The sequence below is a fragment of the Herpailurus yagouaroundi genome, unplaced genomic scaffold, assembly GCF_014898765.1.
Source record: "Herpailurus yagouaroundi ecotype Mexico unplaced genomic scaffold, PumYag 181, whole genome shotgun sequence".
Lineage (NCBI taxonomy): Eukaryota > Metazoa > Chordata > Mammalia > Carnivora > Felidae > Herpailurus > Herpailurus yagouaroundi.
In genome coordinates, this window is record NW_024412412.1 from 33,387,138 (window position 1) to 33,400,442 (window position 13,305).

At 36.7% G+C, this 13,305-nt stretch overlaps 1 protein-coding gene across 1 annotated transcript in view; it reads right to left on the reverse strand.

The window, feature by feature from the left end:
• Window positions 1-13,305, reverse strand: part of ADAM7 (ADAM metallopeptidase domain 7) — a 66,608-nt gene that overhangs the window by 25,077 nt on the left and 28,226 nt on the right. The window contains exons 8-9 of the mRNA XM_040490408.1: window positions 9,963-10,034; window positions 1,348-1,517 (exon numbers count right to left, since the gene is read on the reverse strand). Coding sequence (XP_040346342.1) covers window positions 1,348-1,517; window positions 9,963-10,034 — 242 coding nt within the window. The remainder of the gene's footprint in view (window positions 1-1,347; window positions 1,518-9,962; window positions 10,035-13,305) is intronic.

Below are 13,305 nucleotides of genomic sequence, written 5' to 3' on the forward strand. Positions count from 1 at the left end.
AAAAAGACGTCCAAGAAGCTCAACACATAAGAAGTCTCAAATATGATGTCCGGTTAAACATTCAGTAGCACTTTTCTCATCTCCGTATTTGCAGACGTACTATTGGTGTAAGAAGCTACTGCTCAGGATGAGAGACATTGAGGAAAGCAAAGTTTTCCATTTACAGCCATGTAAATATTTCTACACTAATTTATTATTTTAAAACACAGGCCCAAGAAATAGGCAAAGAGATTAATCTTGCCCACAACAAAGGTCATGGTGATATTTTACTTTAACCTCTGTAATTTTAGGGCAAACTGATGCATTAATATCTGAGTCCAAGTCAGGTACAATTATACCCCCCTGCAGATGTGTGCTGGGGGCCATTCCAGATATAAAAATCAGAAATGATATTATTTTGGAGGTGCATTACACTCTCATCAATCTGCCAAAGAGCTGGACTCCAACTATAGGCTTTGGAAGGTTCACTGTTCTGAGTTCAAACTGAAAGTTGACACTTATGTGATGGCGGGAAGCACATTTGTTGGCCATCCACAGACCTTAGGAGAAGCACTGCTATTATAGGAAAATGAAGTGGGTCAAGTGGGTACCATGGTTATATACATAGTAGCCTTAAGGGCACCAGAAGAATTGCCGAAAGATTCTGTTGCTCCAAAGGTGTGTTTTCATAATTTAATTAGGATAACAGGACTATGGTTAACACAAGGTGAAGATCAGTTCGGCTCCACAATTATTTATCATTTTCTTATAGGCTGAGTAGTGTGATAGGAATTTTGAATTACAAAAATATGATAAAAATGCCCCCCACCCTGCTTTAAAGAATGATGTAATACTGTACGTAAATCCCAACCTTTACTTAGGAATACTAACGCTGTGATAGATTAGTAATTTGTCATCTTTAACAGCAGAAGAGATGCTCTTGAGAGGCTAGTCACTGGATAGGGACACTCTGTTGAGGGAAAATATCCAGGGAATGAGGATATTCCTTTCCACCGGAAAGGTTGGTTTTGGTGGTGCATTGGAATGGCATAACATGGAAGGAGTTAGTGTTGGATGTTGATAAGTGAATCAATTCTAAAAGTACATTGTTTACCGAAGGACATTTTCAACCCTGCCCAGAATTGGAAATATATCATATGTTTACTTTCTAGTTTAACCAATACGAGAAAGAAAGAATATGAAAAAGTTCACTTAGAAATTTTACGTATGGCTAGACATAACATTTTGTCACTGTGTACTATGCAAAAGTCAATTGTTTTAAAAAATATTTGGTTGCTGTTCATTTGTTTTATTTTCTTTTTTTTATAATCCACCTAAGTTACGCAGGAAAATAGAGAACTTACATACCTGAGTAACAGAACGTGATCAAAATTATTCCTTTTTTTAAGGAATATTTCTTGCCAACTTGAAAAACGCAATAAGGTATTTTCCATATTTGAATCTATGTCTATTTTATCTCCATTTGTCCACATTTCAAGGCCAACCAATGTCACATGAATGTCCATGGTTTTATAAATCTGTTCAAAGGGGAAGTAAGTTTTCACAGAGTCAAGTTACAGAAGGATCCTTCATTGTTACTACATTCCTTTATATTAAAATAAGTACTTTTAACATGTGAGGTACAGAGGTGCCTGGGTGGCTCAGTCAGTTGAGTGTCCAACTTCGGCTCAGGTCATGATCTCGCGGTTTGTGGGTTTGAACCCCGAGTCAGGCTCTGTGCTGACAGCTCAGAGCCTGGAGCCTGCTTCGGAATCTTGGTCTCCCTCTCTCTTTCTGCCCCTCCCCCACTCATGCTCTGTTTCTGTCTTTCTCAAAAATTAATAAACATTTTATAAAACAAAACAAAACAAAACAAAATATGTGAGGTACATCAACAAAAAGCACAGGCCTTATTTTACAAATGGTTACATTGAAACAGAATGTAGAGTAAATTGGCCAGAATCCTGGGTGGATTATCATGACCGACAAAGACACTTGACTAAAAAATCATATTCCCTTGGCACCTCTGGGTGGCTCAGTCGGTTGAACGTCCGACTTCAGCTCAGGTCATGATCTCACAGCTAGCAGGTTCTAGCCCCACATCGGGCTCTGTGGTAACAGCTCAGAGCCTGGAGCCTGCTTCGGATTCTGTCTCGCTCTCTCTCTCTGCCCCTCTCCCACTTGCACACACTCTCTCTCTCGCTCTTTCTCAAAAGATAAACATTAAAAACAATAAATAAATCAGATTCCTTTTGAGCTGTCATAAACTTTACAGACACTGGGCTCAAGATGTGCCTAGAATAAATAATTTATTAAGGCTCTGAGATTATAACTGACCTACGTGAATTCACTAACAGTGACACACTGAGGACTAAATGTACCTTATTTATCTCTCCATTTAAGTCATTAGCTGGTTCTACGGCAGATTAGAAGGTTGATATTGACTTTCAAAGACCAATAGCTTAGCTGCCATATTTTGTTTGATTTTTGGAACTACTTAGTAGTCTGAGAATCTTACCCGGAGATTGCTCAAAACAGGCACCAATAGCTGTAGCCCATAAGCCTTCTCACCCCTATTCCCATTTGCTTTTGTAAACTCTAAGCTGGCAGATAGTTTGATGTCATCACAAAAGAAGATAAAGTTTAAGTACACATTATGAGGATTTTGAGACAAAAACTGTATATAGCAGCCAATACAAAGTAGATTGAAAGAAAGGATGAATAAGAAACTGAATGGAGAGCTCACAGAATTAGTAGAGGATGCAATCGTTACTACGAAGCATGATATTCATGGATAAAGAAGATATGGTATATAACGGAGTGTTACTCAGCCATCAAAAAGAATGAAGTCTTGCCATTTGCAATGATGTGGATGGAGTTAGAGTGTATTATGCTAAGTGAAGTAAGTCGGTCAGAGAAAGACAAATACAATGATTTAACTCATATATAGAAGTTAAGAAACAAAACAGGTGAACACTGGGGAAAGGAAAAAAGAGAGAGAGGCAAACCATAAGAGACTCTTAGTTACGTAAGAGATTAATGTTATCGTTTTATGTTTTTTTATGATTTTAATTAGCATTCCTTTTCTTCCCCTCAAAGAAATCCCTTTAGCATTTTTTGTAAGGCAGGTCTGGTGGTAATGAACTCTCTTCCTCAGCTTTTTTTTTTTTTTTTTAATTTTTTCAACGTTTATTTATTTTTGGGACAGAGAGAGACAGAGCATGAACGGGGGAGGGGCAGAGAGAGTGGGAGACACAGAATCGGAAACAGGCTCCAGGCTCTGAGCCGTCAGCCCAGAGCCCAACGCGGGGCTCGAACTCACGGACCGCGAGATCGTGGCCTGGCTGAAGTCGGACGCTTAACCGACTGCGCCACCCAGGCGCCCCTCTTCCTCAGCTTTTGTTTGTTCAAGAAAGTTTTTATCTCTCCATTACTGAAGGACAGCTTTACCAGTCATAGTATTTTTAGTTGACAGTTATTTTGATATTACATTCTCTCTTGGCCTAAAAAGTTTCTGTTGATGAGTCTCATTTGTAATGGTAAGTATATAGTCATTGTTAGAATCTGCAATCTTGTAATAGTGGTATGTAATTCACGACTCTAGTTTAAAGGCTAAAAAGAATGAGCATAGCAAAAAAAAAAAAAAAACCGTAAGTACAATGTGCACAATGCTATTTGTTACAAGATATTTAAAAACCATCTAAATTATCACAGCAGTAATCTAACATGTAAGGAGAAAAAGGAGAAGTGCAAAGTATATGAATTCTAAGTTGTTATCAGGTTAAATCAGGATGTGGTAAGTTTGATATCTTACGTAAACCTCACGATTTAACCTCAAGGGAAATTTTTCTGGCAATTATACAAAGGAATACAATAAAGAAGTCAAAGTGTACTGATACTAAAGATATCAAAACACAAAAAAAAGACAGTAGGATAAGAAATAGGGAAAAAATGGATCTACAAAACAACCAGAAAACAATAAACAAAGTGGCAATACTAGGTTCTTACCTATCAATAATTACTCTAAATGTAAACAAATTAAATTCTTCAATCTGAAAGACATAGGGTGGATGAATGGATAAAAAAGCAAAATACAACAATATACAGCATACAAGACACATTGGCACTACAGACACACACAGACTAAGAGGGAGGGAATGGAAAAAGACATTTCAAGCAAATGGTAACTAGAAGGAGAAAGAAAGAAAGAAAGAAAGAAAGAAAGAAAGAAAGAAAGAAAGAACAAGTAGTGGTAGCTATATTTATATCCAACAAAGTAGATTTTAAACTAAAGGCATTAATCAATAATAAAGTGGTCAATATATCAAGAAGATATAACTATATATATATATAAAACTATGTATATATAACTATGTATATATAACTATAACTATATATATGTATATAAACCATATATATATATATATATATATATATATATAAACCCAATGTATATATATAAACCCAATACTGGAAAACCTAAATATATGGAGTGCATGGGTGGCTCATTTCGTCAAGTGTCCGACTCCTGATTTTGGCTCAGGTCATGAGCTCATGGTTCTTGAGATCGAGCCCTATATTGGGCTTTTTGGTGATGGCATAGAGCCTGCTTGGAATTCTCTCTCTCCCTCTGTCTCTCTGCTCCTCTTCAGCTGTGTGCACATTCTCTCTCTCTCTCTCTCTCTCTCTCTCTCAAAATAAACATTAAAAAAAACTTGAAAAAAAGAAAACAAATATACAAAGAAAAACCAGCAGAAATAAAAGGAGAAATAAAGAGTAAAGCAATTACAGTTGGGCCTTTAATACCCCACACTGAACAATGGATAGATCAGACAGAGAATCAATAAGTCAACAGTGAATTTGAACAATGCTTTAGCCCTAATGGACCTAACAGACATATATAGAACATTCTATCCAACAACAGAATACATATTCTTCTTATATGCACATAGAATATTTTTGTGATAGACTATATATTAGGTTTTAAAACAAGTCTTAGTGAGTTCAAGAAGACAGAAATCATACCAAGTATCTTTTTTGAATATAAAGGTATGGAACTAGAAACCAATAACAAGAGGAAAACTGGAAATTCATGAATACATGAAAATTAAGCACACTCTCCTGCACAATCAATGGATCAAAGGAGAAACTAAAGGGGAAACAAGAGTTTCTTGAGAGAAATGAAAATGGAAACACAACATGAAAAACTTACAGGATGCATCAAAAGCAGCTCTAAGAGAAAAGAAAGTTCGTAGCCATAAATGCCTACATTAAGAGGTAAGAAAGATCTCAGATAAAGAACCTAACTCTACACACTGAGGAACTATACATATTTAAAAAACACCAAACCAAAACAATAACAATAAAAACTGAGCCCAAACTTAGCTGAAGAAAGGAAATGATAAACATTATAGGAGAAATAAATGAAGTAGAGAACAGAAAACATTGGAAAAGATTAACCAAACTAAGAGTCAGTTTTTTAAAAAGATGAAGAAAATGGACAAACCCTAGCTAGACTAAGCAAAACATAAAGGACTTAAACTAGCAAAATTATAAATGAAAAAGGGGGCATTACAACTGATATCACAGAAATGTAAAGGACAAGAGGCTGCTATGAACAACTATATGACAAGAAACATGACACCTAGGAGAAAAGCAAAAAATTGGAAGACCAAGTCAACAGAAATAGAAACTCTGAATAGACCAATTACTAGTATGGATAGTGAAATAATAATCAAAACTATCCTAATGAACCCCAGGACCAGATAGTGTAAATATACCAAACATTTAAAGAATGAATACCAATAATTCTCAAACTCTTCCAAAAAGAAAAAGAAAAAACTCAAAGGGAAGGAAACACTCCAAACTCATTTCACAAGGCCAACATCACCTTGATACCCAAACCAGAAATGGATACTACTAGAAAAGAATACTTCAGGCTAATATCCCTAATGAGTATAAATGTAAAAAAAAATCTCAATAAAATACCACCAAATTGAATTCAGCAGCACATTAAGAGGATCATTCACATGGTCAAGTGGAATTTACCCTGGGATGCAAGGGTCATTCAAATAAATCAATGAATGTGACATATTACATTAATAACACAAAAGAAAAGAATCATAAGAATCGTATCTCAACTTGACAAAATTCAACATTTTATTCATTATTTAAAAAACCTCTTAACAAATTAGGCATAGGTGGAACATATCTCAACATAAGCAAAGCCATACATGACAAGCGCACAGCTAACATCATGCTCAATGGTGAAAAAGCTTTTCTTCTAAGATCAAGTACAAAACCAGTACCCACTCTTAGCAACCCTATTCAACATAGTACTGGAAGTTCTAGCTACAGCAATCAGACAATAAAAAGAAACAAGGGTATCAGAATTGGTAAGGAAAGTAACATTGTCTCTATTTGCAGCCATGATTTTATCTATAGAAAAATCCCAAAGACAACCCAAAATTGTTAAGATCTACTCAATGAATTCAGTACAGTTGCAGGATACAAAATTAGCAGGCAGACATTTGGTAGCATTTCTAGACAATAACAGGGAAATTTCTGAAGAGAAATAAAAATATTCATCCCCCACATACACGAACGTCAAAAATAATAAAATACTTAGGAATAAAGTTAACTAAGGAGCTGAAAGATTTGTATGCTGAAAAGTATAAGTTGATAAAATAAATCAAAGAAGACACAAATAAATGCAAAGGTATCCTCTGTCCATTGAGTGGAAGAATTAATAATGTTAAAATGCAAATACTACTGAAAGCCATCTATATAGTCAATGCAATCCCTATCAAGATTCCAATGACAGTTTTTATGAAAGTAGAAAACAAACTCCTAAAGTTTATATAGAACCACAAAACACCCAAATAGCCAAGAAAAAAAAAATCCTGAGAGAGACAAAGCAGGAGCATCACACTTCCTGATGTTAAGTTTTATGTAAATCTAAAGTCATCAAAACAGTATGGGACTAGCATATAAAGAGACAAATAGTCCAATGGAACAGAATCAAGACCCCAGAAATGAACCGAGGCATATACAGTCACCTAATATTTGACAAGGAAGCCAAGAACACTCAGTGGACAAAACATTATCTCTTCAATGTATGACGCTGAGATGTTGGGTATTCACATGTAAATAAATGAATGAAGATGAACCAGTAACTTATGCCATTCACAAAAATGAATTCAAAGTGGATTAAAGACTTACATGTTGAGTCTTACTATGAAGATCCTAGAAGAAAACAAAACTAAAGCTCCTTAACATGGGTCTTGGTAATGATTTTTTGGATATGACGCCTAAAAGCACAAGCAATAAGGGGCGCCTGGGTGGCGCAGTCGGTTAAGCGTCCGACTTCAGCCAGGTCATGATCTCGTGGTCCGTGAGTTCGAGCCCCGCGTCGGGCTCTGGGCTGATGGCTCAGAGCCTGGAGCCTGTTTCCGATTCTGTGTCTCCCTCTCTCTCTGCCCCTCCCCCGTTCATGCTCTGTCTCTCTCTGTCCCAAAAATAAATAAACGTTGAAAAAAAAAAAAAAAGCACAAGCAATAAAATAAGAAATAAGAAATGGGACTGCATCTCAAAGCTTCTACACAGCAAAAGAGTCCATTAAAAAAGTGAAAAGATGGAATGGGAAAACATATTTACAAGCCATATATCTGATAAGGGGTTAATATCCAACACACCTAAACAACCCATCAACTCAACAGCAAAAAAAATACAAATAACCTAATTCAAAAATGGGCAAAGTGCCTAAACAGACCTGTTTTTCAAAAAAGATGCATGAAAGGCCAATAAGTACATGAAAAGATGTTCAACATCACTAGGCATTAGGATAATGCAAATTAAAATCATGATGAGGTATGATCTCATGCTTGTTAGAACGGCCATCAACAGATGCTGGTATGGATATGGAGAAAAGGGACCCAATCAATCAATAAAAAGAAACAGGAAAAAAAAACATAGGTGACTATGAGATATAACTATTTCACACCACATTGTTCCTCCCTTTTAGAAAAATATGGGGTTTTTAATAGCCATAGAAATAGGCTTAAAGCTCAGAGAATATCTACTTCTGGCTCCGATGTACAAAACTGGAAATAATATCGCTTCTACCCCGACAGAAAGAAAAAGCCAGAGAATCTACAAAGTCATATCAGATCGGACGGTAAGTTAGCTGAGGTAACAGGGCAAGTAAGATGATGCCTGAAATCTCGGGAAAGATTGCTTCTTTAAGGCAGAAATGGTACTGGAGTATCTCCCAGCAGCAGAGCATGCTGAGCACCATACAAGACATAAGAAGAATTTACCAGACATTTTTAAGGAATTGCTAAAGGGCAAGTATGTGATAGAATGAGTGTAGGACCCTCTGAGAGACACAGGCATAAGGAATCTCACACCTATGCTCAGAATCTTCTCCACGGGCCTCCTCTGCATGCCCATGAAACCATGCAGGGCAGAATGGGAGACTTGGAGGTCCCCTCCTCTGGTGGGATAGGCTTGAAGGATGAGAGAAACTGCTGACTTGGGAACATCTTTAAACCTACCAGACTCTTGCTCTCCAGAAAAACAAAAGCATTAAGCTGCTGTGTGAGCTTCAGAAAAAAATATTTTTCCTGTTCTTATCTCATTGTCCCTTCTTTCCTCGTGCTCACTACGGGCTTAGTTTGCTCTTTTTGCAGTTCCTTAAGGCAGAATGTTAGTTGTTTATTGATATTTTCTTTTTAATTGATATGTTTGCATTTATAGCTATAAACTTTCCTCCCAGAGCTCCTTTTGTTGCATCTCATACGTTTTGGTAGGTTTTGTTTTCATTTTTTGTACCGAGATTTTTTTCTTATGCCTTTCATTTATCCGGTGGTCCACTTGTTGTTCAGGAATGTGCTCTTAAATTTCTGCATATTTATAAATTTTCCATTAATCTGGCTGGCGTTGCTTTTTTAGTTTCATACCACTGTGGCAGGAAAAGATACTTGATATCATTTCCATCTTCTTGAATTTGTTGAGATTTGCTTTGTGGCCTACTCTATAATACATATCAGGAAATGTCTCTTCTGCTCTGGAAAAGAAATGGTGCATTCTGTTGCTCTTGGGTGAAAAATTCTGCGTATACCTGTTGGTTTCATTTGGTCTATAGTGTTGTTCAAATCCAGTCTTTATTGATGATCTGTCTGGATGGCATATCGATTGCTGAGGGTGGGGCATTTTTTTTTTTATTCTCCCAGAACTCAAGTGAAAACCTATTGTTACTGAAAGAAGGGAAAAGAAAAACCAGAAAAACAAACAAACAAAAACCTTCTGCCCCTGGAGGACAGACAGGAAGCTGTCCTAAGGCCAGAGCCTTCTAGGTCTCCTACCAGTGAAGGAAGAACATAAATGATGAGAATAATCTACCCAAAGACCCCAAGGGCAGAGCTTTCCTAAAACAGGATAGATCAGGGTAACAAAACTCTCTGGGTCCCCTAACCAGGCTAGAGATCACTGAATTAACAAACAAAAACAGATTACTACTGAAGGAGAGATAAGAATTGTGAGTGCAGACCTTTCAGCTCTGGCTCTTAACAAAGGCCTGAAGTTGAGGGTGAAGCGGGGACAAGGTGGGTGAAGTGGGGACAAGGTCTCCAACAGCGCTAGGTTCTGGAACAGTGATTTTAAATGTATTAATGGATTTGATTTATGCATGATGAGTTTTCAAGTCTTTATATGTTGCTTTATAAATTTTGTGGTTACTAACCAATATTTGAAATTTATTTAGATGTTAAATGTCATTCACTTCAAAACCCAAAATCTCAGAGCTGTGTTTCCTTTATTGCCTTACAGTTTTCAATGGATTTTGGTTCATTAGTCTATGCAGTGAATTTCTGTGTTTTGGGCCTTCTCAATACTGAGCTTACCACAAAACCCAGGAGATATCTACCCTAAAAGGTATTTTCCATTTGTATTCTTAGATTGATTCAAACGTTATCAGATCTTACCATGTTGACAAAATTGACCATTCCCCAAATTCGATTCCTTATTTTACTGTCAGGATGATTATTCCTGCGACACTGGAAATAAAACATCAGATCAACATTCATTAATAACAGATGGTATAAACTCAACAAAATACTTTACCTACTGTGAGATATTTCCAGGGTGGGGGGGGGAAACTTATTGGTATTCTTTCTGGTCAGCTAAAAATCGTGGCAATTTATGCAGAATTCCATTTTTGATATGAAATCACTACATACAGCAGTTTCTAAAGACATGCTTCAGCTTAGCACTACTTTTAAGATTTTCTTCATAACCTCGTTCCCTTTTCACATCACAACACATTGCATTACGTTGATTTATTAAACCAACTGATAAGTGTTCTTTAGAGTCCATATTTATCATGCTGATGAAGCAAAACTTACTAAAGTGTCACAGAAATCCTTATATTGCAAAAAAACTCCGGAAACTTTATCAGCCCTTCTGTATCCATGGTAGTAACAAACTACGGAATGTAATCAAAGACCACCCTGCAGCCAGAGATGTGATGGAGAGGGGCAGGAAACTGTGACACCCCTTCTCTCCAGGGAAAGGCTGAGAAAACAAAGCGGACCTTCCTGCTTTAGTCTATTCTGTGTTTTGTTCCTTTCTGAGAAATGGACTCCCCATTTGTGGACCTTGTTGTTGGCATTATCGACTGAGACCTGATAAAATATACTTTATAATAACAAAAGTATCCTGTAGGGATAAATGCAAATGATCAAGCTTGTCTCATAATAAGAATAAAAAGAAATATGGCTTTTCTGAATCCTACAAATATCCTCTATTTACTACTCCATTGCTCTCCTGTTGTCTCACATACCTAAATACCTCAAAGATATAACATTAGACTCTCTTCACTTATCTCTCATTCATCCCTCAACCCATACTCATTAGTTTAACTGCCTCTATTCCACAGAAACTATTCTTGACAGGCACATAAATGTCCTCCTGCTTATCCAGTCCATTGAGCACCTTTTCCTCATCTTCCTAGTCATCTCCTCTACCTTTAATATTGACCATTTTATCTTTCAAGAAATTTCTTATCACCTTTGTGTCCAATACCCTATCACTCCTAGTGTTTCATTGTACAGAGCTTCCTTTTTTCCACCATTCCCTTAAATTCTGGATGGCAAATATGGTTTCACACCAGAATTCTTGGTGACCAGTTGGTAGAGCTTGCCTAAAATACAGTTAAGAAAGATCCTGAGACTGGGGTACCTGGGTGGCTCAGTTGGCTAAGTGTTGGACTCTTGATTTTGGCTCGGGTCGTGATCTCAAGGTTCATGAGATCAAACACTGAGTCGGGCTGTGGGCAGACAGCATGGAGTCTGCTTGGGATTCTCTCTCTCCCTCTCCCTCTGCCCATCCCCAGTTCATGCTTTCATGTTCTCTCACAAAATAAATAAATACACTTAAAAATTTGTTAAATCTTTCTATTTTTTAAAATGTTTATTCATTTATTTTGAGAGAGTGACAAAGAGAGTGAACAGGGGAGGCGGGGGAGAGAGAGACAGAGAGAGAGAGAGAGAGAGAGAGACTCCCAAGGAGGCTCCATGTTGTCAGCACAAAGCCTGACGTGGGGCTCAAACTCATGAACCATGAGATCACGACCTTAGCCCAAACCAAGAGTCAGACACTTAACTGACCGAGTCACCCAGAACCCCCCAAGAAAGAAGGATTCTGAGAGTATCTTAGAGATCATAGGGATAGGGTACTTTATCAATCAGTGACTTCCACCGATGGGGGTAAGGAAGACAAATGCGTACAGAGTCTTTGCATCCTTATTGCCAAGGCTTTATTAATGGTTAGTCTTCCCCAGTATCTAGACACCTGTGTTCTACTTATCCTTTCAACTTGCTGGGTCTGGTTGTATACATCCATATCCTTACTCACCTGCTTAAAATTCATCACATCGTCTTCAAGATATGTAAACTCCTCAACATGTTTTCCAAAAGCTGCCTTTGTTTTTCTATTCTGTCTTACCAGAATACAATAACTCTACATTGTTCTTGCTGTTGCCCTCTATACTCAGCTAACATATACATGTATGTATGTATGAATATATTACTCATATAATTATAAATATATACATTTAACACTCAGCATCTAGCATATTAAATGCTCATTAACTATTTGTTAAATGAAAATGAATGATTTGTTATAGGAACTTCTCTTTAAAAAAACTTAAATATTTAAAGACAATACTAAGGCAGCCTATGTGAGAGTTGTGCCCAGTTTAATGCCCCTAAATCATATCAAGCAAATATTTGCCTGGTACCTGGGGTAAAATATTAAATTTAATGAATTGTTCTTACTTTTTACTAATAACTTATTGTTAAGAGCAAAGAAATTATTTTAGCACTCTTTTAAAAGTGAGTTAACATGTTCTCATAAACATGTTAAAGTAAGCCTATCTAGTGCCCAAATCTTACCAACTTCTTTTTTTTTATAAAATTGACAATTGCAGTTTCTCCTCATTTTTAAAAATATGCAATAATGTTGTGTCTTTCTTTTAAACTAACATAGATCCCATTTATTTTGTTTTATTATGGTGACTAAAAATTTCAGTGAATATGTTAAAATAAAATGTATTGACAGCGAAAATAAATGTATCTTATTCTCACTTTTGGAGGAAAAAACCTCCAACGTTACAGTTTAAGTTAAATATTTATACAGGATAGAACGATTTCGGTAAATGTTCTTTATTTTCTTCCATCTTTTGCTTGCTAAGAGTTTTATCAGAAATATTTGAGATGATTTCATTCCTGGGATAAACCATTGCCATGTAAACTTTCTTTGGATCTGTGCAAGGACTGGGTTTGCAACTATTTTTTTAGGATTTTGCAGTTGTTTTGGTAAGTGAAATTGTCTTACAATTTTACTTTCCTGTCTGGATTTGTTATCAAAGTCATCATAGATCGTTCCAGTAATGATCCTTAAGAAATCCCTCTTCCAGATATCCACACCCTTGTGTATTTCCCTCCAACATCGATTCTAGGCTTGACTCTATGGCTTAGTTTGGCTAAGGAGACATTAATTAATAATTGTAGTACAAGCAGGAGCTTAAAAATTCTTACATACCGAAGCCTGGCCTCTTTCTTGATATTTTGATGCCCAGCTATCATATGAGAAGCACAGGCGAGCCTACTGCTTACGTGGCCAACTGATACTTGTACTACATATCAGTTAAGTGTCTGAAGCCATTTTTACACCAGCCAGCTAGCCCAGTGGAACTGCTATACAAGCGAACCACACTAAGCTTGGGGTTGTTTGTTACACAGCAGTGGCTATCTAATGTGAAAGGTT